We start from the raw sequence: 25,784 nt of genomic DNA on the forward strand, positions 1-25,784 counted from the left end.
CCCATGTTTTTGGTTGCTCTAAAAGCATTTTTTTTATTGTTTGAAGGCATATTATCTTCTTGCCGGGATAAGAGTATCGTCCTTGAATCACTGAATTTAATTTTCACTAATGAGGTAAATGCAAATATCATTACTTTCTTCCACATTTATAGTCGAAGGTCTCTATGAGCTTACTTGTGTGTCAAGGGCAAGCTGTACTCAGGTCTCATATGCCTCTCTTGCTTGTCAGGTTCGCAATCAAGATGCATCTATGCTCCTTAGAGGTATTCAACCAGAGGCACGTGAAATTTCGTGGAACTGGTTGAAGGTACGATCTCTTTTAACAATGAGGACCCTTTTGTCTCTGTGTGTTGACATGTTGTTGATGCGTAAAAGTCGTTATTTCTGGGTCCTGTCTGGAACATCAGATTCTTGTAGGTATTCTAAACAAATTGGAATATCCAATCATGAGATGTTTCCTTTTCTACCAACTTCATTGAGATTTCTGCATTACAAAGAGGACCCAGGGTTCTTCTGTTTTTGTCTACAAGATCTCAAGTCAAGTGGCATATTTGCAAACAGCTGAACTATGTTTGTGAATTTGTTTCGGGATCCTGATCTCTGTATATGGATTTCCCTTGTGAATGTATTTTAAATAGAGTGAATTTGAGGCAGCAGCACCCAACCATCTATTTTTTGTGGTTCCTTCATCTGACACCTTAGGAGATGACTGATGGTTCATACTTAGTGTTAGCAGACTGAAACATTTCAAAACATGGTGCTAACATTTGTCCCGTTCTGTCTGTCTGCAGGAAAACTGGGAGCGCATCTCAAGGACATTTTCTGGGAGCTTGGAGGCGAGTTTTGTTAAAAACATTGTTCCATTGGTACATTTAATCACAGTTCTATTGCCCTATTTCCGTGATCATATTCCCCAGTTTTGCAGGTATTATTTCCATAAGGCCATAGCTAATGTGGACTTCCTTGTTTCTTGTCAGTTCACCTCCAACGAGAAGGCGGCAGAGATCTCCAAGTTCTTTGCAACGCGCACAAAGCCCGGATTCGAGAGGACGCTGAAGCAGAGCCTTGAAAGCGTGCGGATCAGCGCGAGATGGGCCGAGGGCATCAGGAGTGAGCCCGGGCTTGCACAGACGGTGCGCGAGCTCCTGGCCAAGCCCTGACGTGCTGCAGCTAGAGTGCTAGGTTACAGTTGTTGTTGGCAATAAGAATGCATTTGTGCCTTATCATAGAAACTGTGGCTTGAGATGGTATTTGGTTGTACATTTGTAGTGGTGGTGGTAGTGAGTCAGCTGATGCCAGTTTGTAGCCAAATCATTGATTGTTACGAATGCATGTGGTGCAAACGGGTTGTATGAACAATGAGAATGTCAAGTTGGAACTAGGTAGCATATCCATTAAGAGGAAATTCAGGCAAAACAAAGAAATTTTTGGAAAAGCTCCAATCTCAGTGTCATTAGAACAAGCCTCCTTGATGTATCTTTTTTGGTAAACTGAATGTACGAGGAGACTTCACGTGTGTGGTTATAAAGCCGAGCCGACGGAATATACGGGACAACTCTTGATGCAAAGCAAATACACACAAAAAAGATTGTGTTTGGTTATAAAGTATAGATTTTCCAGCTCTCTTTGTCCTTAATATAAGATGGTTTTTTGCAGTGACTGTTGTAGTGTTCCTTAAACTGATAAAATAGGTATGTGCCCAATTAATATTTGGTTACCAAATAGTATAAGAGATTTATCGGGTTACCAGATATAGTATTAGATATTGATTGATACTTATCAAGTATGTAAGATATTGATTGATAATTATCTGCTTCTGGGTTGTGAATTTACTACTAGTACTACTTATTGGGTTACCAAAGATGGGGCCGCTCCATCCATACCCCCCGCTGCCTCCGCTCCATATTTATACAGCGGCAGCCGCCAGTGCTCCTCCCCACCCCCTCGCTCGCTCGCTCGCTCACTAGCTCGCTCGCTCAGTAGTGGTAGGCCGGCAGGAAGGCTCCCGGCCCGCTCACAGCTGCCTGCCATCGACAACGCGCGCGCGCGCGCACGGGAGCGCGCGTCGTCCGTTGTTTCCATGGCTCCACCCCGCGTCGGCGCCGGCGCCGTGCTGCCCGTGGTGGTGGCGCTCCTCCTCGTCGTCGCAGCAGCGGCCGCCGGCGGCGGCATGAAGACGGCGACACACGGCGAGGTGCTGTATCGATCCCCTGCCCACGAGATTACAAATTGACTGTTTGTTTGTGATGCGCCGCATCTGCTGCATGCGTTGCAGGATGGTGCTGTAGTATTTCATTTTTGAGAGAGCTAGTTGAAACTGATAGGAGGAGACTTCACGTGGTGGGTAGCCGGGTAGGTAGGTCCAGCCGGAGTCTATCTGTATCCCATTGCCTCCGTCTAGGACTGAAACGGCTAGATGTATATATGGAAACGGCTACATATTGGTGTAACTGAAACAAAATATGCATATTTAAACAAACTGGTAGTAAATGCTTGCACGTTAATATTAGGAAGGAAATTAATACATGTTTATAATAGATAGGGATATCAATTGCGTATTAATTACACGTTTATATTCAATAGAATATCGATTACATTTTAATTGCACGCTTATATTGGATATGATGTCAATTACACCTGAATAATGTGATTAGCATAAAGGTTATTGTTTTTTTTTGAGATTTTTTCATTCAATTCACGAATCAGTACAAAGTAGTTGATCCTTACAAGCACACTGAAACACAAACACAAAGGACCGTGAACACCTAGAGTACCCTAAGGCAACCATAACACAAGAAGATCTTCGGAGCCCTGTGTCATCATCCCTGAATCTTGACAGAAGACCCCTGCAACAGAAGGATCTGCAACCAGTCGCAAATAGGTCATCATCTTCGACCACGGTATAATTGCCACCATGCTGCCTCCTCCTTTCTTAACACCAGCGCTGAGAGGGTATGGACATCAATCCAACACACCTGCAACAGCCGTCGCCATTTTTGGCTTTGAGTACCGTGAAAAGTGTCCCTTCCGGAAGGAAGAGAACTCGAGTCATCCAACCGGTCCAGCACCGTGGCCGGGTCATCCGTCCGGACAAAGTAGGATCTCCCACCAGCATCAGCGCAGAGCAAGAAGAAGAACAGCAGCAACAAATCATACCAACAAGGAAGAAGAAAGGTCTTCATCTTCCTGCATCCATCGCCCATCTGAGAATCCAAACGGCCAGTGCCGATGGACCTCTAGCCACCATAGCCCGCGACCTCGACGAGATCCGGAGATCCCCAACCCTGTTGGCTCCTAGACAAAGGCAAAAGCCTCGCCTGACCGTGAACGGAGCCCAGAGAAACTTATTCCGACGCGACACCACCGCAACGGCCTCGACATCGTCTCCCTCACCCCTAACCCTACCACACACCCACCTAGCGAACAGACCTGAGGTTCCCCCTCCCTCCCGCCGTCGAAGCGACCGACGGAGAGAGAGGGAACCGGCGGCGCGCAAGGGATCCCTCGTCGCCTCCTTGATCGCCTCGTGCGATCCTACTTTTCCGGGCGACTTGCGGTCTGTCTCCGCCAATTGTTCATAAAGGTTGTTACTACTTGGTAGTATGATATTAACTTCATGCTAAACATGTTGAGTGATGACCATTGAGACAAATTTTTGATGGCCAAGATTAATTGAGCTTTTTATATCGAAAAAACTAACTGGCCAATGTTCTTCGGGAGGGGTTGGCAAACAAACGCATTTTCTTGACAGTTTCAGTTGCGACTCGAGATAAAATGGTGACAGTTTTTAAGAAGAAAAATGCATTTCTTGAAGAAACTGTCATGTTATTATAAAAAATTGTCACGCGGTTCACAAAATGTCACTCCCTTCCAGCGAACATGCGCTGGCTATTGGCGTTCTTTTATATTGGTGTACACATAGATATAGATATGATATGGATATACAATATATTAAATTCGTGATTAATATTTTGCTTTAAAATCACATTTGGATGTATAAAGTTTTTTTTAGCAAAATTTGGATGTATAAAGTGAGTACGCTATTTTAGTGGTACTGAAAAAGGAGATAATCCATTTTCGGAAAGTCCCTTAAAGTGTGCAAGTTTGTAATAAGAAAAGAAAAATGTAAAAGCTTGTTTTTTTTTCGCTTCTCTCGTCTTTTCTCTTCCCTCGCGCTAAACAACAACGGGATATACGCGCACGTAGGGCGCGAATCTCAAGGCATCTCACGGCTCGTCCGCGCCGCCTGCGGCCGGCGGCTCGGCGGAGCAGTTCCGGGGCAAAGCGCGGCTGCCGAGCTTCGCCGCGCCGCGCCGCTACGAGCTCTTCCTCCGCCCCGACCTGGTCACCTGCACCTTCTCCGGCTCGGTGGCCATCTCCGTCGCCGTCTCCGCGCCCACCCGCTTCGTCGTGCTCAACGCGCTCGACCTCTCCGTCAACCGCGCCTCCATCCGCTTCCAGGTAAGGAGAAAGAAGGAGAAGAAATATGAAATTCGTTGAGACCTCCTCGCCCTCTTCTAACCATCCTTCGCCGATACGGTTCTCGCAGGCTTTGGCGCCCACGGAGGTGGTGTTCTTCAAGGATGACGGTGTGTTGGTGCTCGGGTTTGCCAAGCAGCTGCCCCTCGGCGAGGGCGTGCTCAAGATGGACTTCAACGGCATTCTCAACGACCAAATGAGAGGCTTCTACAGGAGGTATGCGACGACTTCTTTCTGGACTCTACCACCCTTGGTATTTGCACCGTACATCAACACAGCACTTGTGATAATCTATATATAGGAAATCATGCCATGATTTGTTGAAATTTTAAGCAGGAAATTACAAAAAGGGGAAAAGTTGAACTATGGTTTCTCTTTACTACTCCCGATTAGTTACTCACCGACCAACCAAGTGACCAGTCCCGAAAATGCACTGGCTACGAATTCGATGATACGTGGTTTGGAAGTTCACTGTGAAGGCATTACAGTGTTATGATCTATTTCTGAAATAAGAGTTTGATCGAGCACTTTGGTATGAATGCCTGTCCTGCTATTTATGCTTTTCTGATTTCATTTGGTTGCAGTAAATACCTGTATAAGGGGAAAGAGAGAAACATGGCGGTGACGCAGTTTGAGTCCGTGGATGCGCGGCGGTGCTTCCCCTGCTGGGATGAGCCCGCATTCAAGGTGATTATATATGATAGCTGGAAGGATGACTTTATGTTCCTCAAATATGTGCGCATAGAGCATCAGTGAAGTTAGATATATTTCATAACATTCCTTGTTTTGCCATTTTGATTTTCCAGGCTAAGTTCAAGCTAACACTTGAAGTTCCATCTGAGCTGGTAGCACTGTCCAACATGCCAGTAGCTAACGCAACATTTGCTGGTCCTCTCAAAACTGTGCGTTACCAGGAATCGCCACGTATGTCAACTTATTTAGTGGCCATAGTTGTCGGTTTGTTTGAATATGTAGAGGGTATGACAACAAAAGGTATCATCTCTGTTTCTGAAATCATCCATTCAAAGAGTGTGCATGAGACCTTTCTCTTTCCCTTTATTTTATTTGTTTGTTTAATTTTATTCAGGCACGAAAGTTCGTGTGTACACTCAAATTGGTAAGAGTAACCAAGGGAAGTTTGCACTAGATGTTGGAGTGAAGTCGTTGAATCTCTATAAAGAGTAAGATCACAATCTAGCCGTGCTTCCACACTTTGGTTTCTAACGGATATGCATGATTGATGTTAATGAAATACTGTGTCAAGCCGTGGTTGTTGCTGAAACAGTAACATTAACAAAAAAACTCTTTTCCTCAATTGTTCAGTTACTTTGCCACTCCTTATCCACTCCCCAAGTTGGATATGGTTGCTATCCCTGATTTTGCTCCTGGAGCCATGGAGAACTACGGATTGGTCACTTACCGGGAAGTAGCTTTGCTTTTCGATGACAAGTCTTCATCAGCATCCAGCAAACAGAATGTATGTATCATAGCTCACTTATCTTTTCATCGTTTACAGTTCACCTCTTAACTAACTGTGTGATGTTACTATACATAAATCGGTTTAGTAAAAAAGCTGCACTATATCATGATCATCAATAATTCGCTAATAATTCCTAACATTTTTTCGTAATTAAACCTTTTATATGTGTAAACCCTTTTTATATTAACCACAGCATGTATTTTGTTTAGATTGCAATTACTGTGGCACACGAATTGGCTCATCAATGGTTTGGCAATCTTGTAACCATGGAATGGTGGACTCACTTGTGGTTAAATGAGGGATTTGCTACATGGGTAAATCAATTCGATCACTCAAAAGTTAAAAGAATGAGATATCAGGTTACCAATGTATACTGAATGAATAGGCTTTTTGTTTTCCCAGATGAGCCATCTAGCAGTAGATTCTTTTTTTCCACAATGGAATATCTGGGCACAGTTTCTTGATCGCACAACCACTGCTCTCAGGCTGGATTCACTCGAGGCGTCTCATCCTATTGAGGTAATCTCATTGTTTATTACTGTGCCATAGCCTGCTCCGGTGGTTGGATATGTTGTGGACTACATTCTCCAAAACCATAGTTGTCAATGTCATTCACTCTACTATCATAGAAGTTCAAGAATCTATTTTAAATTGTAAATTTTGACAACGGTATGTTCAAGTAACGATAGTGCATAGTGCGCAATATGCTATTACCAACACATTATTGGCCGATTCATGATTGACTCATAAAATTTCTATGGAATATTAAAATTGATGCTTAAGTATCTCTACTCTGACAAGTGGCATCTTACTTTGGGGAGCAACTTCAGTCAATGCATCAACAGAGATTCAGTTCATGGCATTAACATTTTCACTTCTCTAATTCTAACTTGTGATTCATTTTATACTTTCCACTATCCTTTTTCCTGGATGCTCAGGTTGAAATACACCATGCCAGTGAAGTTGATCAGATTTTTGATGCTATTAGCTATGACAAGGGTGCTTCTGTTATTCGCATGCTACAAAGTTATCTTGGCGCAGAGCGTTTTCAGGTCTAGTACTGCCTCTACCTGAACTCTAGAAACTCGTCACCGACTCACTCTTCTTGCCTAGATTTCGCATTCTTTTTCTCGTCATGTAGCTTAAAAGTATACAAGATCACTTTCAGCCAGTTTATTTTCTTCTTTATGGAAACAGTGATACTTTGATGTCATTTCCCCGCTATTCCATCTAGTGGAAACACTAGACGACTCCATGGCTTGTCCATTGCATAAAATGTCTGTATGCTCTTGAATCATACTAGTTGGTAAACATGCTTTTGGTCAGCAGTGTTTTAGGGAGAGATTGTTCTCTGAAGACATATTCTAGGAGCAAAATGACCATTTCTTCATAGATTATCCTGCCCTTGTTTAATGCATACAAGCATCATGTGACCATTTGTACTTCACCGATCACATGATTTAAGGGGGATGGTTTGATAAATTAGCATGTAGAGACAGATTTGTCGATATAGGTGTGATGGTCATCTTATATATTGTTGTAGCATGTGTCATGCTCACAGGATAACATTACTTGTTCACAAAAAAAGGAGTAAAATTTAGCGATCGTTGACTCTTTTCTTGATCATATAATGAATCTATCAAACTGCACACTAGCTTATTATGTTAAAAGTCAATTTTTAATTAATTACATTATTTAGTGAAACGAATTGCTGCACTCTCCTTTCTGTATAATTTCCCCCTGCTACTCTTTAACTCCACGTCGTTCTCCTAGTGTATTCTCATATGCTATAAATATGAAACTGTGTTCTTTCAGAAAGCAATGGCTTCATATATGAAGAAATATGCATACTCAAATGCTAAAACCGAGGACCTTTGGGCTGTTCTTGAAAAGGAAACTGGTGAACCTGTCAAGGATTTGATGACTACATGGACGAAGCAAAAAGGTTATCCTGTTATTAATGCAAAAATTAAAGGGAATGACATAGAGATTGAGCAGGTAATATTTTTTTTTTGCAGGTGAGCAGGTAATAGGTTATCTTACATACCATCCTTCGTATCTATCATGCATTCATCATCACACGACTAACCAAGTATGCATTTGTTTGGTTAATATGTCCTTGCTATTTAGTTAAGTTCTAGTCGTGGCATGCCATTTAGAGTTTCTTCTTTAAGAAAATCATCTGCTAACTGGTTGTGGCAAAAGCTTGACCAAACCTCGATTTTTGTTCCATACCATTTTGTGAATGTATAACTGACTGTTATAACTGGTCCTCTGAGAATACTGTACTCAATGATGTCAAAAACTGGAAATATTTTACTGCCCCTACGGCCATTGATCTGTCACTTGATGCATTCACGTATTTACACAGCAGCCCTAGTATCTGATCATATATTCTGGGGTATGGTGAACAGTATCAAGAACAACTTACATGAATCTCGTAGAAGAACTGAATTAGATCTTGTTCTGAAGTTGGAGCTCTTTTAGGGTGCTCTATCTTACCACATTAGAGGTAAGAGGTGGTTTAAATCTGAGTCGTTGGTTGATGAAAGTTTGAAGGTTATTTTGGGCCCTAGTGCAGATAAGGCTAATAAGGAAACCTACAATTAATTTGGTAAGGTAGATAGGCACAGACGTTTCCCTACAATCACGAGAGACATGTTTAAATGCACATTACTTCCCATGTTCCCATCTCAGCCCAGGGATACACATCCTGCATGACTATTGATTAAATCAGATGGTTGCAAAAAGATCTAGACCACAGTTTTCTGCAGTTTCAGTTATGTATTGCTAATTTGAATGATCAAATAATATTTGAGAGCAATGTTTAGTGTTAAATTTTATGACAGCTTGAAATGGAAGTGTCAGATTCAGACTTACATATAAAGTTAGTATTATAAGGCAATAGGCATAAATTAATTATCAAATTTTAATCATGAAGTTTGTTTTTTTCTGTAGTAATGTACTTGTATGTTTAATAGTGATAATTTGGTATATATCTTTGAATTTCTTTAGTTTTCTTTCATTTTTCTGAAAGGATGTTTATTTTTAATAAATCCAGACATACAATTCAAGAAATATCATTACATTTGTCCTGTCAAATGTGAGTCTCGATGTATAATTTTATGTACAATGATAAATTATGGTATTGGGTCAGACTGGCTTCCTTTTCTTAAATATGTTGATTATTTACAATTATTTGCCAATTATTTCATGTATTGCTGTGCCCACTTCCCTCTACGAGTTAATAGATCACCCTTAGCCACTAGACCAAGGCAAAGAGAGGGTTCTCACAAAAGTGTTTCTTATTTTATATTGGTTAAAGTGAAAAATCTAATAAATAAAAATGTTAAAAACTTGATCTCGTTGACTGATAGATCTCCGAGTATAGTATTTTTCTCCACGAACTTGATGATTTCTGTTTGTTGCAGGCCCAGTTTTTGTTAGATGGGTCCTCTGGCTCTGGCATGTGGATTGTCCCTATAACTTCAGGCTGTGGTGCATATGATACACAGAAAAAGTTGTTGAAACTTAAACGTGATAAGCTGGTCATTGGTTCACAATGTGGTGACCGAAAGAAGGGCGGAAACTTTTGGACTAAGTTGAATATAAATGGAACTGGATTTTACAGAGTTAAATATGACGATGAGCTTGCAGCTGCACTTCAAAATGCATTGGAGACCAAGAAGCTCTCACTAATGGATAAAATTGGTAAACGCAACATGTGACCGTTGAATCTGCTTGTAATATTTTTGTGGCAGGTATTATAACATTACCATTGCAGGCATCATGGATGACTTATATGCGCTTTCTATTGCCCGCCAACAAACATTTGCGTCGTTGCTACATTTACTCTACGGTTATCGTGGGGAAGCTGATTATAGTGTTCTTTCACACATAAACACTGTACGTAAATCCTGTAGGTCCAGTTGATTCTATCGTGTTCAATTGTTCATGAAGATAGATCGCCTATATCTATACTTTGGATTGGCAGGTAACCACAAGTATTGCTAAAATATCTGCTGATGCTACTCCTGCCTTGGCTGGTGACGTCAAGCAACTTTTGATCAAGATTCTTTTGTCACCTGCAGAGTATGCCCCACCATAACTGCTATGAGTTTCTTAATGTGTTACACTTACAATATATCATCTCTTTTGTTTCACAAAAAGGAAAAGGAAACATAATATGTCATTAATCTTCTTCCTAACTTCTCATGTTGCTTGAACATTCCTTCTTTTGTGGCCGATGCATGACAATTGCATGATTCTTTCACGTCATTACTGTATATTTGCTACATTTTCCTATGTTTCTTCTTTTTGACTATGTGACACTTATCTTTCAGAAAGTTAGGCTGGGACCCCAAGAAGGGTGAGAGCCACCTGGATGTAATGCTTAGACCACTGCTGTTGACTGCACTTGTCCAACTTGGACATGGTAAGACCATTAATGAAGGAGTTAGGCGCTTTAACATCTTCACACGTGATCGTGGCACTTCTCTTCTTCCTCCGGATACTAGAAAGGTCCTACCTTTTGCTATCATTTCACGTGGTACCTATGATTACTTCTTCCATTTGTAACTTCCGCTGTTCTGCAGGCCGCATACCTCGCTGTGATGCAGAATGTTAGTAGTTCAAACAGATCCGGTTATGATGCTCTCCGAAAAATCTACAAGGAGTCAGCTGAAGGGGAGGAAAGATTACAAGTCTTAGGTGTGTAGCCCTTTGACCATGTTAAACTAACAAAGCTTGCCCATGTTTTTGGTTGTTCTAAAAGCATTTTCTTATTGTTTCAAGGCATATTATCTTCTTGCCGGGACAAGGGTATCGTCCTTGAATCACTGAATTTAATTTTCACTAGCGAGGTAAATAATGCAAATATCGTTACTTTCTTCCACAATTATAGTCGAAGGTTTCTATGAGCTTACTTGTGTGTCAAGGGCAAGCTGTACTCAGGTCTCATATGCCTCTCTTGCTTGTCAGGTTCGCAATCAAGATGCATATATTCTCCTTAGAGGTATTCAACCAGAGGCACGTGAAATTTCCTGGAACTGGTTGAAGGTACAATCTCTTTTAACAATGAGGACCCTTTTATCTATGTGTGTTGACGTGTTGTTGATGCGTAAAAATCGTTATTTCTGGGTCCTGTCTGGAACATCAGATTCTTGTAGGTATTCTAAACAAATTTGAATATCCATCCATGAGATGTTTCTTTTTCTACCAACTTCATTGATATTTCTGCATTACAAAGAGGACCCAGGGTTCTTCTGTATTTGTCAACAAGAACTCAAGTCAAGTGGCATATTTGCACACAGCTGAACCATATTTGTGAATTTATTTCGGTATCCCGATCTCTTTAAATGGATTTCCCTTGTAAATGTATTTTAACTAGAGTGAATTTGAGGCAGCACCCAACCATCTATTTTTTGTAGTTCCTTCATATGACACCTTAGGAGATGACTGATGGTTCATACTTAGTGTTAGCAGACTGAAACATTTGAAAACATGGTGCTAACATTTGTCCCGTTCTGTCTGTCTGCAGGAAAACTGGGAGCGCATCTCAAAGACATTTGCCGGGAGCTTGGTTACGAATTTTGTTAAAACCATTGTTCCATTGGTACATTTAATCACAGTTCTATTGCCCCATTCCCGTGATCCATATTCCCCACTTTTGCAGGTATTATTTCCATGAGGCCATGCTAATGTGGACTTCCTTGTTTCTTGTCAGTTCACCTCCAACGAGAAGGCGGCAGAGATCTCCAAGTTCTTTGTAACGCGCACAAAGCCCGGATTTGAGAGGACGCTGAAGCAGAGCCTTGAAAACGTGCGGATCAGCGCGAGATGGGCCAAGGGCATCAGGAGTGAGCCCGGGCTTTCACAGACGGTGCGTGAGCTCCTGGCCAAGCCCTGACGTGCTGCAGCTAGAGTGCTAGGTTACAGTTGTTGTTGGCAATAAGAATGCATTTGTGCCTTGTCATGTGTGGTGAAGAATGCATTTGTGGCTTGAGATGGTATTTGGTTGTACATCTGTAGTGGTGGTGGTAGTGAGTCAGCTGATGCCAGTTTGTAGCCAAATCATTGATTGTTATGAATGCATGTGGTGCAAACGGGTTGTATGAAGAATGAGAATGTCAAGGCGAAACTAGGTACTCCCTCGGTTCACTTTTATAAGTCGTTTCAGACAAGTGAAATTGAGCTGTTTTGCACTGTGTCTGAAACATCTACAAAGCCTTATAAAAGTGAACAGAGGGAGTAGCATATATCCATTCAAAGGAAATTCAGGCAAAATAAAGAAAATTTTGGAAAAGCTCGAATCTCAGTGTCATTAGAACAAGCCTCCTTGATGTATCTTTTTTTTGGTAAACTAAATGTATGAGTTGACTTCACGTGGGTGGTACTGATGGGCGGAGATTTCACGTGGGTGGTAGCCGGGTAGTAAGAGCATCTCCAGCCGCGCCCCCAACAGGCCCTTCCTAGGCGAATTTTTAGCACCGGCGGGCTGAAATCGGCCCAATCGCGTCCCCAGGAGTCAGTTTTCCGCCGGGTTGGGCCGAAATAACAGCCGGCGCACCCGAGCTGAATCCGGCGCCTGGGGGCGCCGGCACAAGCGAAAAGGGGCGTGGGGCCGCTCCGTCGGCGAGAGGAGGGCCTTTTCCCGCCAAATCTTCCCGCTTCCCCCCGGCTTCCCTCCCATTCTCTCCACTCCTCCCGCCAATCTTCCTCCTCCTTCCCTCCCAGCCGGCCGTCATGCCGCCGAAGAAATATGTGACGCCCCATGCCGCGACGGCTGCGACCACCGCCGTAGCCCAGCCGAAGCAGAGGAAGCCGAGGGTGCCGCCCTCCAAGCCCCCGGGCATGTCCAACGCCGACTGGAGGGCTGAAGTTCAGCGCCGGGAGGCTGTCACCACCGACCGGCGGAATAGGGCCAACGCCAAGAAGGCCCGGGACAGCACGGCGTGGCTCGCGGCTACGGCGGCTGCGGAACAGGTGGAGCGGTCGGCCGAACAAGAGGCGGCTCGCGTGAGGATGATGAACCCGCCGGCGGCCACGGCCAGTACGCGCCCTGGAGCCAGCAGAGCGTCGGTTCGCCGGCCGGCTTCTCGTCGTCGCCGCAACCCTGGGGCTGCACGCCGTCGCCGGGCTACGCCGATGGTGACGCGCATGGCGGGTTCAACCCCAACATCACCTTCCCCCATGGTCACCCGGCATAGTGCACGCCCTCGCCTGCCTTCATCGGCGTGCAGTACCCCCCGTACAACTACTCCCCGTCGGCGTACGCATCCTCCCCGACACCCCTCTCCACCGTGGCGCACTGCCCTTCTCCCAAGCCTCCACGTCGCATCTCAGCGACACCGATGCGACCGAAGCCGACATGGACGACATCATCACGGCAGGCTCGGCCGCCGCCGCCGCGTCCCCCGGCTTTACTACCCAGGACGACACAGTGGACCTCAACGGCGACATGGACGGCGAGCTTGAGTACGGCGAGGACGAGCCGGAGCCGAAGGAGGATGAGGATGAGGAGGAGGTGGAGGAACCGGCGCCTGCTCCGGCGAGGAAACGGAAGAAGAGGAAGGGGGTGACCAGGACCGGCGAGCCGCGCATCAAGTGGGCGTCCAAGGAGGATGAGTGCCTCGCCGAAGCGTGGAAAGTCATCTGCCTCGACCCGATCACCGGCACGAACCAGAGTATCGACATGTATTGGGACCGCATCAAGGCCGAGTTCGACGAGCGCAAACTCGTCGACCCCTACTTCAAAGGCGTGTACATGCAGCGCGGGGCGAAGGCAATGGCGAACCATTGGGGGCTCATTCAATCGGCGTGTAACAAATGGCATGGGATCGTCGAGGAGATCGCGGCTCGTCCGGAGAGCGGCACCAGCGTCGAGGATCAGGTATGGATCGCCGGCCTCTCCTTTTCCATTTTGCCGGGTGCACGCCGCTCACTGGTAGTCCCTCGGCGCAGCTTGTGCGGATGTTCGGCATGTTCCGGTAGGACAACAACGACCAAGATTTCAAAAACCTCCACGTCTTCAAACAGATCGAGAAGTGCGACAAGTGGGCGTATGTCTGACGCACCCTCGCCAAGGCCAAGGAGACCTACAAGCCGGACGCACCGATGCCGGGCGCGGGCGAAGGGCGCCCCGAGGGCAACAAGGGGGCCAAGAAGGGGAAACACGCCGACTCGGCTACCGCGCGCGTGCAGGAGTCCATCGAGCATTGCCTCGCCGACGCACAGGCCCGGGCCGCCCTACGTGAAGAGAAGACCGAGGCACGGTGGTCGGCGTTGATGACGAGCAGCGCCGTCAAGCTCTACCTACTCCGGACGAACATCGCCGCTGTAGCGACCCGACCTCAGATGGTTAAGTCTCTGTGCTTCAGTGTCATCCCTGGATCGGTAATGCTGACACACACAGTACTCTAAGGATTTATAACAGAGTAGCAATCACACACTTATTACATTGAATGTCTCAAGAGAGAACTTATTACAATAATATGGCTTAAGGCCATCTAATGCGATAGCAGCGGAAGGCTTGGAAGATAAAGTGAGTCCATCAACTCCAACAGCATAGCTGAGCTGCACGACAACGACCTAACGAACCTTACTCTTGGTCTGAAAAGTCTGCAACATAATACTTTGCAGCCCGAAAACGGGTCAGCACATGGAATATGCTGGCAAGGTAACACAATAGAGTAAGAACATAATAATACTATCACTACATGCAAATTTGGCTGGTGGAAAGCTCTATGGTTATAGTTTTTTGCGAAAAGCCAATTTTTCCCTACAACAAAGGAATATATTCTAATTTAACTATCATGGTAGTTGAAACATTATTGAGAAGGTTCCTCCAACTCAATCCCGATTAAAGTGATTAACATCCCAACAATATTAATTAAGAGTGATGAGATACATGTGATAACCCAAGAACTAGATACTCAAGATTTGTCCATAACCGGGGACACGGCTAACCATGATTAGTTTGTACACTCTGTAGAGGTTTGTGCACTTTTCCCCACAAGACTCGATCGACTCCGTTGGATTTCTCGCACTACAAGGTGTTTGAGAAACGGATGACCGAGACACAGTCTTTCAGAAACATTAACTCTCTACTCCGGACAGACCATACCAAACCTACATCCCACTACCTGCTGATCTGCCTCTTCAAGAGCTTCACGTAACTTACTCAACCATGCTAAAGCCCATAATAGCTTGTGGCTGCACACGGAAGTTTCTAGCATGAATCATCTCAGTTCCCTTTGAGCCTGGGTGGCGGTCCATAGGAAGATCACACGGTGACTCCGGGATTTTCAAAAAAATACAGACAACACTGGGTTCCCCAGGTGCCTCAGTCCACCCAGATGTTTGGTTTAAGTTGCCACCTTAAGTTGAACCATTAATTAACAAACTCACATCTGTCATGGATTTCACTCAAACCCAAACCACGTCTACGAGCATAGCATAGCATAGTAATATAAGCAAGCGTAGAAGTAACTCCCCAGGGTTTGAATATAACAGGGTAATAGGTTCTACCTCAACAACTACTTCCCAACCCACATGTTAATGACATCCTAATCATGCAATGTTTGAGGGGTGGAACTAATGCATAAAAACTGGGTATGAGAAGAGTATGATCAATGTGTTACTTGCCTTGCTGACGATCTGTGAAACCTAGGGACTTGTAGTAGCACGCTTCGCACTCCGGGTGTTCTATCGCAAACAAACAATAACATACATAAGCAACAAGCAAAGATGCGCAAGCAAAACTCAAATAAAATAGGTTGACCGGAAAGTTCAACTTAAGAACTCCGGTTAGCAAAAAGAATCAAATCAAACGGAGCAACGAAACTCAAACGGCGAAAGAAACAAGATCCGTTTACTAATCTGAACCTAGGTTAAATTTTACAGTAGCAAAAGCTTGTTCAAGTTGATTAAACAGAAAGAGGATCTCGAGACGAAGATCTAGGCACTTGAATCGCCTGAGTCCGACTAACGAGCGAAAAGATAAACAGAAACTAAGATCGGATCAGAAATTGCGATCGAGAATAATCGCAGATAAATCCGATAAAAGAAAACTAACGAACAGACTAACGAACAAGCGTTCGTTAGCTGTAACTAATGGACGAAGAACCGTTCGTGAAACGAACGTACGGACGAACGTCCGCAAACTAGAAGAACCGAGAAAAACCGGCGATCTGAAAAAACGAATCTAGGGTTTTCTAAAAAAAAGCGAACGGTTCAAAAAAACTAGCGGCTCGGATTCCGGCGCGGTACCTCCGGCGAGGCGGGGGCTGCGGGGCGGCGGCTACGGGGCGACGGCGGCAAGCGCGGGCGGCGGCGGCTGCGGGCGGCGGGGTTGGCGGCGGCCGCGGTGGTGTGGTGTTGGGGCTCGGGGGGGGGTATATAAAGGGGCGGGGGCGGTGACTTGGAGGAGGGGACAAGGCGCGGCGGAGGCGGAGTCCGACTCGGACTCCGGTCCGAGCGGCGGCGGCAGCTAGCGGCGGCCTGGCTCGGCTGGGCCTTAGGCCCAGTCGGGCGCGGAAACTTTTTTTTAAATAATAACGCCGACAGAAATAAAATCCTAGAAAAATAAATAAAAAATCTAAAAAATGCCAAAATAAATTTTCACAGTCTAAATAAAATATTTAGAACGAGATGAACATTTTCTTAGCCCTAAGATGCAATTTTGAAAACGTGCAATTTTTCTAATGCAAATAAAGTCCGAATAAAATCAAATAAATCCAACAAATGATTTTAATATTTTTCCTCCAATATTTCAATTATTGTGGAGAAATCATATTATCTCCTCTCATTTAATTTTAATATGGAATATTTTTCGGAGAGAAAAAAAAATTAAAATAAAAAATCCCCGTTTCATTATTTGATAAAAATCAAATATGAAAACGGGGAAATCCCCAACTCTCTCCGAGGGTCCTTGAGTTGCTTAGGATTTCGAGGATTGCGGAACGGAAATGCAATAAAATATGATATGCATGGATGACCTATGTATAACATTCCAAATTGAAAATTTGGGATGTTACAAACCTACCCCCCTTAAGATGAATCTCGCCCTCGAGATTTGGGTTGGCTAGAAAATAGGCGCGGGTGGTCTTTGCGGAGATTATCCTCTCGTTCCCAGGTGGCTTCATCCTCGATATGGTGGCTCCACTGAACTTTGCAAAACTTGGTAACCTTACTGCGAGTGACTCTGCTGGCAAACTCAAGAATCTTAACTGGCTTCTCTTCGTAAGTCAAATCATTGTCCAACTGAATCGCCTCCAAGGGTACTGTATCCCTTAACGGTATATTGGCCATCTCAGCATGACACTTCTTCAACTGTGAAACGTGGAACACATCATGAACTCCTGACAATCCCTCGGGTAATTCCAACTTGTAGGCAACTTCTCCCATTCGTTCCAAAACACGATACGGTGCTACAAATCTCGGAGCTAACTTTCCCTTAACTCCAAAACATTTCACTCCTCGCAAGGGCGATACTCGCAGATATGCTCTGTCTCCAGTTTCGTAAATTACCTCCTTGCGTTTTGAGTCTGCATAACTCTTCTGCCTGGACTGAGCAATCTTCAGTCTATCGCGAATCAATTTAACCTTCTCCTCAGACTCCTTAATCAAGTCTGGTCCAAACAATTGTCAGTCTCCTACCTCATCCCACATCAACGGTGTTCTGCACCTTCGTCCATATAGGACTTCAAACGGTGCCATCTTCAAACTGGCTTGGTAGCTATTGTTATATGAGAACTCCGCGTAAGGCAAATTGTCATCCCAACTAGATCCATAATCTAGCGCACAGGCTCTCAACATGTCCTCCAGAATTTGGTTGACTCTCTCGGTCTGCCCATCTGTCTGCGGGTGAAATGCTGTACTGAACTCCAATCTCGTTCCCAAAGTCTGGTGTAACTGATGCCAAAACTTTGAAGTAAATTGTGTTCCTCTATCTGATACGATGGTCCTCGGGACTCCATGCAGACATACGATCCGTGACATGTATATCTTGGCCAACTTTGCACTGGTATAAGTGGTTTTCACTGGGATGAAGTGAGCCACTTTGGTCAAGCGATCAACTACTACACATATAGAATCATATCCTGCTTTGGTCCTGGGCAATCCGGTGATAAAGTCCATGCCCAGTTTATCCCACTTCCATTCAGGTATCGGCATAGGCTGTAACAGTCCTGCTGGCTTCTGATGCTCTGCTTTCACTCTCTGACATACATCACATACGGCTACATACTCAGCAATATCCTTCTTCATACCACTCCACCAGAAATGTTCCTTCAAATCCAGATACATCTTGGTGTTTCCGGGGTGTATCGAGTATGGTGAGTCATGAGCCTCCTGAAGTATTAACTTCCTGATCTCTGGGTTATTGGGCACATAAACTCGGTCCTCAAACCATAAGGTATCGTGCTCATCCTCACGAAAACCTTTGGCCTTTCCTTTGCTCATCTTCTCCTTTATCTCGGCAATCTCCTTGTCATCCTTCTGAGCTTCCTGAATCTTGTCCAGCAACCTCGACTGGACCTCCACTGTTGCAACGAATCCTCTAGGAACTATCTCTAACCGTAGTTCCATGATGTCCTTTGCTAACTCCTTCGGTAGTCCCTTACTTTCAAGGATATTAGCATAACTCTTCTGGCTCAAAGCGTCTGCTACGACATTGGCCTTTCCTGGATGATTGTGTAGCTTCATGTCATAATCCTTTATAAGCTCTAACCATCTCCTCTGTCTAAGGTTCAGTTCCTTCTGAGTGAAAATGTACTTCAAACTCTCATGATCCGTGTACACATCACAACGGTTTCCTATGAGATAATGTCTCCAGGTCTTCAATGCATGCACTATGGCTGCTAACTCCAAATCATGCGTGGCATAGTTCAACTCATGAGGTTTTAGTTGTCGTGAGGCATAAGAAACAACTCTTCCGTCTTGCATAAGCACACATCCAAGTCCTAAGCGAGAGGCATCGCAATACACTTGGAACTCCTTATGTATATCTAGCAGTGTTAGCACTGGCGCTGTAGTTAAACGTTTCTTCAACTCCTGGAAACTTGCCTCGCAATCGTGTGTCCATTTAAACTTAGTATCCTTCTTCAATAGTTCAGTCATTGGCTTCGCAATCTTGGAAAAGTTCTCAATGAATCTCCGATAGTCTGCGAGTCCAAGGAAACTGCGGATCTCGCTAACTGAAGTGGGTGCTAACCATTCAGTGACTGACTGAACTTTGCTGGGGTCTACTGCTATACCTTCTCCTAATATAACATGTCCAAGGAACCCGATTTCCTTCAACCAAAACTCGCATTTGCTAAATTTAGCATACAACTGGTGTTCCTTGAGTTTCTCGAGAACTAAGTGCAAATGTTCCTTGTGCTCCTCCTCGTCCTTTGAGTATACCATAATATCATCAATAAACACCACCACAAACTTGTCCAAATACTCGATGAACACCTTGTTCATCATGCTCATGAAATAAGCAGGGGCATTAGTCAGTCCAAATGACATGACCGTGTACTCGTATAATCCATACCGCATTGTGAACGCTGTCTTTGGTATATCCTTCTCTCGTATCTTCAACTGATGGTACCCCGATCGCAAGTCGATCTTTGAAAATACCTTAGCTCCTTGTAACTGATCGAACAGATCATTGATCATCGGCAGTGGGTACTTGTTCTTAATCGTTACTTCATTCAAGGCTCAATAATCAACAACCATCCTTAGGGATTTATCCTTCTTCTCAACCAAAAGCACAGGGGCTCCCCAAGGTGATGAACTTCTTCGAATGTATCCTTTCTCCAACAACTCCTTGATCTGTTTCTTGATTTCCTCCAGATCATTTGCGGGAATCCGATAGGGTCTCTTGGATATTGGCCCTGTACCTGGCAATAGCTCTATCAGAAACGCAATGTCTCTATCCGGTGGCATGCCTGGTAACTCCTATGGAAAAACATCCGGGTAATCCTTCACTACAGGCACTTCCTCTTGAACAACTCCCGTGAGGGTATTCACTTGGCTCCTCCTAGGCACATGCCTAGATACATACTTAATCCTTTTTCCCTCCGAGGTGGTGAGATAAATTGATTTACTAGCATAGTCAATGCTTCCTCATACTTTGACATCCAGTCCATACCTAATATTACATCCAATCCTTGGGACTCCAAGATAATTAGGTCGGACGGAAAGACATGGGTGCCAATGGTTAGGGGTATCCGGTCGCACCATCGGCTGGCCATGTATTCTGCTCCAGGTGAGCTTACTAACAGAGGGGTCCTAAGGGTTTGGGTTGGTAGTTTAAACTTATCCATGAATCCCCTTGATATGTATGAATGCGATGCACCAGTATCGAAAAGAACAAGAGCGGTAAATGACTTAACCAAAAACTTACCTATTACCGCGTCCGGCTGCTCTTCAACCTCCTCCACGTTAACGTGGTTCACTTGTCCTTTATTGAATGGATTGGGCTTCTTCCCAGCACTCCCATTTCCGTTTCCATTCTTTCCTTCAGGGCACTCCGTGGCGTAGTGTCCAGTCTTCCCGCACTTGAAACAAGTAACGTGACTTAAGTCCCTTTTTGCGGGTGTGGCTGGATTGGGGCGGTTCTGATTATTGTTGGCTTCGTTCCCATTCCCATTCTTAGAACCATTGTGGTTATGCGATCCTCCTCCAGTGTGGTTGTGACCTCCATGGTTATGAACAAGTCCTCCCGAGTTCGGGGTTAGGCGAGGCTTTTGCTGAGCTCCTGAGTTATACTTCCCTTGTCCATACTTCCTCTTGCGGCTCTCAATCTGCTGCTGCTTCCCTTCAATCATAAGAGCCTTATCTACCAACTCCTGGTAGTTGTTAAAGGTTGCTACCATCAACTGCATGCTCATCTCATCATTCAGCCCTTCCATAAACTTCTCCTGCTTCGCGGCATCTGTGGCCACATCATCAGGGGCATAGCGTAATAATTTGCTAAAATCATCCACGTACTGAGCCACAGTACAGTTCCCCTGGCGTAGGTTGCGGAACTCCCGCTTCTTCATTTGCATAGCTCCAGTTGAGACATGGGCTGTGCGGAAAGCTTGCTGAAACTGGTCCCAAGTGATATTGACTATAGGAAAGGTGGCTGTGTAATTCTCCCACCATGAGGCTGCAGGTCCATCCAATTGGTGTGCGACAAAGCGCACTCTTTCAGCATCTGTGCAACCAGCGGTGGTCAACTCCCTTCCAATACGGCGTAGCCAATCATCAGCAACTATAGACTCGGTGCTACTGGAAAACACCAGCGGCTGTAACCTTAGAAAACGGGCTAGGTTGTCCACTGGCGTCGGGTTGTTGTTGCTGTTGCCCTGGTTCTGAACTAGCAATTGCATCAAAGTATTCTGCTGCTGGATCAACTGGGTGAGCTCCGGTGGGAAAGGAAAACCGTTGTCATGTCTCAGAGGCATCTAATGGGTTTAGATGGAAGAGATCAGAATAGAAAAGGGGTCTAATGAGAAAGCACTACCCATATGCACATGAGACAAACACAAACATTTCACTCAATCAAATCAAGCAAGGGCATACAAACGGTCTAGAACTATCGCAAAAGTGCTCAACTACTACTAAATACATGGGGGAATACTACTAATCATTTGATGGTCATCTAGAAATTTTGATCGGTGGAAGACTCCATGATATCTGCTCCAGCTTCGTCTTCAAAGTCATCTTCACTAGGGTCGGAGTCGGTGTCGTTGATGATGATGTAGTTGTCCGGGCAAGTGGGATCGTCGTCTTCTTCTCCCGGTGCTGGTCCTCCCATGAACACTCCGATCTTCTTAACTAGGTCGTCATTCTTCTCTAGTAGTGTCTTGATTTCCTCCTCATATCCATCGCGTGTGAACTTGAGTTCTTCCTCCAGTTCGATGATTCTAGTCTTCGCCTTCTTCAAGTCCATCATATCCGTGCACATCTGGTTCTCCTGACGTCGAATGTGCTGGTTTAACTCCTCGATGAAAGCTGCAATGGATCTATCCTTCTTGGTGCTGATTACTTCCCATTGCTCGTCTCGGCGCCCACATATCTGGTAGATAGTGTCCTTAAGTTCCCTGTTGTAGACTTCTCCAATGCGTCCCATGGTAATGTGGGCTGCCATGCTCTTGCCTAGACTCCAGGTGGGTGCTTCAAAAGAAAATTCTATGGGTTTAGAGGTTGGCGAGAACGTCCTTCCTGGAACTTGTACTTGAATCATCCAGCGCTCCTGACGGTGTCCTGGACTAGGGGGTACTCACCACGTCGTCTCCCGATCTGTTAGATTGGGCCGAGGACCCCCATGGCTCTATACTCATGGGCCAGTTCAGACAGCTGCCGCATACATGGAAGATTCCACAAGACTTGGTGATCAAGACAAGGACTCCTCCCCACCGGCGTATTCGGCTAGGACTCTTGTTATCCTAGGCCTTTGGTGCATTATATAATAGTCGATAGAACATATACAACAATCATACCATAGGCTAGCTTCTAGGGTTTAGCCTCTCCGATCTCGTGGTAGATCAACTCTTGTAATACTCATATCATCAAGAATAAATCAAGCAGGACGTAGGGTTTTACCTCCATCAAGAGGGCCCGAACATGGGTAAAACATCGTGTCCCCTGCCTCCTGTTACCATCCGCCTTAGACGCACAGTTCGGGACCCCCTACCCGAGATCCACCGGTTTTGACACCGACATTGGTGCTTTCATTGAGAGTTCCGCTGTGTGTTCGACAAAAGGTCGATGGCTCACTTGCAGATCAACTGCGACTTCGGCATCTTCGTCACCGGCTCGACTGGTCACCTTGGCTCGACCAAGGACTGCGCCCTACCTCTGATCGTCATGTTCAGATGAGCGCCTTCATCAACATCAACTCCGATCTCTATAAAGATCATGGAGGAATCATCCAGGGAGCCCGGGGCTCAACATCAACATTGCCCTTGGGCGACCGTGCTGTTTTTCTGGACAGCGAACTTGTGTCCGCCGCCACCGCCTCCTCAAGTGTCGTTTTAACGATTGCTTCAGTGGAATTGAGTCTACAACAACCCTGGAAAATTTCGTCGAGTTCCGATGGAGGAATCTCTGGCAATCCGCGATATACCGGAGCCCTGTCAAATCTGGACGAGAATCTGGATGAGTTTAGGGCGTGGTCTCTAGAGCCTAGCTCGGAGGTCCTTTGGAAGATCCAACCATTCATCTTGTGCGGAATTCCCATATCTACCACCCCTCCAAATTTTAGCTCGATCCGACGGTTCAAACTCCGGGAACCTTCCGATGAGTAGACCAATTTTCGGATCCGTTTTCTCCACAAATACGGATCCGACCCAAAATTATGTTTCTTTATGAACGTGATACGTGACAACCTTTTTAGAGGAATTCTCTTCTAGGGTATTGTGCATTAATTTTAAACACGTGCCCGTAAATTTTTAAGCCTCCCCTAAGGTCATCTTGATCATCATGCTGGTGTCAAACCAGTCCGGCAATATTGCTCCAAGGCTGCTGACCTGCGCTAGACACGTCGTCACTTTGTTGAAACGAGCTCAACTTCTTCGGATCATCATCTCGGCAAGCCGAACAAGAGTCCAGCATCGCGAAGGGTAAATCATCACCAACTTCACCGCCCCACGGATTACACGGAGCAGGCATACCGGCATCGCCGCACGGTCACTTCATCAAGCCGGCATCGACCATGTCACGACCTGCATCGGCAGGGCCGCACTATTGCTTCTTCAAGCTGGTGTCCATCACGCCGACCCACTCCGACATGTTGGCTGGACCGGGGGCTTCACCATCTCTTCATCAACCTACTCCGGAGACTTCGGCGTCACTAGCCAACCAGCTCCGTCACGTTAGCCGGACCGAGGGCTTTGCCTCGGTAAGACAACCTTTGCCAGCATCACCATGCCGTCTCTTTATCGCCCATCAGGCAATGGGTGTGCGGATCGAGTCCCAATTTTGGTAATCATCTTTCTTCGGATTGCTACAACAAATAAACCAGGTGCTATTAATCCTAGTATTTTTTGCTTATTTGGGTTCATTTTTCCCAAGGAATTATTACTCTGGTTTGTCAATCATATGTACGCAGGTCTATCAAATGGTGGCCGCATTAACGATGGTCACATGGTGGTTCGGTCAGTTTCCATATATAGTACGGTGAACACCGCATCCGGAACTCGGACCGACCTGTGAATTCAGGCTTTGCCACGCCTTTACCGCATCACGCCGATGCCCTGCATCAACATCGACTTCGGCGCCAGACCATATTTCTTTTATTACCCACTTTGCATAAATTATTCATTATGCAACGATTTTTTAATTTTTATTTTTACTATTATCTCCGGTTTGCACTATTTTTTGTGCACAGGAAAATGATCTGGGTTGGGCAGTATCGTCAACTCGGCATACTTACATACCACGTCACCTCGGCTGGACGGGGGGCTTCGTCAACACTTCATTACCCCATGCCGAGGACTTCGGCATCACTCTGCCGGCCTGCATTGACCGTGCTATGTCACCACTTTGGAGTGCCGAGCTCTTTGCTCTGCCACCTCGGGACCGGCTTGGGGGATGGAACCTTGTCCCGCATCAAGCTCGGACCGCGTCATCAATACCAAACACATTAACCAGCTAAGTTGCCTTCATGCTCAAAGTTTTAAATTTTTAACTAGTGTTCGGTTCGACCAAGCATTATACTTTTTTGGAAAAAAGTTGCTTGTAAAAAATTTCCTTGTCCAAACTTTGTTTGTGACGCACAAATTCAAATACACCGTTTATTTGGGGGCTTCCTTTATGAAGCTTTTCCTCTTGCATATGATTATACTTGTACGGGTTCGTTCCTTGTTCGTGTATTACGCCACAATATGCACCATATTGACTTAAGCGATTTGCAAGATGGGTTGCCTGGCTCCTGTGCTTACCCCTACGTTCCCGATTGTTCTGCTAGGGAGTAAAGGAGCACCTCTGCGATTGTCACGACCGGGTCCTCCGAGCTCTAACCTCAGACTGGGTGAAGCCAAAAGCTAGCGCTCTTATTGTTTTCAATCATGGTCGGCACACAACGGAACTCATGAGCGCAAAAATCTATTGCACAAGTCTCATAGTAATAATGAGCACCGAAGAAAGGTATCGGTGGGGGGTACTATTTTCTTCGAAGATGCTTCTTACACTTCATCTATAATATAGCATAAGTTCCCTGAGCGCGCTTTGTCTGTTACGCCTTATGGCCCGGTTGCCTGGTTATCGGAAACACTGTCGATATTCTCGACAGGCGGAGTACATAACACTTTTCGATCCTTGACCGAAGAGGGAGAAGCGTTTAAAGTTCGGGTGAACAAAGATATGATATTAGTACTTCAGTACATACAATCATTATACATAAAATTATTTTACCCAAGTCAATTGGGGGCTCTTAAATTTATATGAGCCGTTTTATAATTAGTGTTCTTCTTGTTAGTTGTTGCAAAGTTTTATTACTATTATTATTCATCACTCCTTTTTTCGACACGAGTGTGTGGTCACTAGCCGGGGAGCCTAATTTCTCTCTCAAAGCTGCTAGAGTTTAGTTTGCTAAACTGGCCTAATGAGAAGTACTCCACCTTCGGGATAGGAGGTTGAAGCCGTAGGCTGACCCGCTTGAAGTCTTGAGATAGGATGTGTCATGTTAAAGCATGGCAGGAGCACTCTTTTTTTTTCTAAGACCAATTTTCGGATTGACACCGAACACTTGATCTTGTTCGGACGTCAAGTTTGTACTGACGTTTTTTGGTTTTCCAAGCTTATGGCACTTTTAAACTATTTGTGTGTTTTCAACACAAGTCTCGCAGTG

At 45.2% G+C, this 25,784-nt stretch overlaps 1 protein-coding gene across 2 annotated transcripts; it reads left to right on the forward strand.

Moving 5' to 3' along the window:
• Positions 1-1,938: 1,938 nt before the first annotated feature.
• Positions 1,939-12,076, forward strand: LOC125509123 (aminopeptidase M1-C-like; the record flags this gene model as incomplete). 2 transcript variants are annotated; one of them, XM_048674010.1, is given in 21 exon segments in its annotated part: positions 1,939-2,194; positions 4,207-4,461; positions 4,550-4,695; positions 5,064-5,166; positions 5,286-5,472; positions 5,567-5,660; positions 5,803-5,956; positions 6,169-6,273; positions 6,362-6,478; positions 6,898-7,011; positions 7,775-7,904; positions 7,978-8,051; positions 9,391-9,670; positions 9,744-9,865; positions 9,954-10,051; positions 10,303-10,480; positions 10,555-10,669; positions 10,754-10,821; positions 10,940-11,017; positions 11,499-11,573; positions 11,685-12,076. In XM_048674010.1, coding segments are annotated over 21 exon segments (2,932 nt in total), but the record flags the coding sequence as incomplete, so codon positions are not given.
• Between the last annotated feature and the right edge of the window lie 13,708 nt (positions 12,077-25,784).

The sequence above is a fragment of the Triticum urartu genome, chromosome 5 (genome assembly GCF_003073215.2).
Source record: "Triticum urartu cultivar G1812 chromosome 5, Tu2.1, whole genome shotgun sequence".
NCBI classification, from domain to species: Eukaryota; Viridiplantae; Streptophyta; class Magnoliopsida; order Poales; family Poaceae; genus Triticum; species Triticum urartu.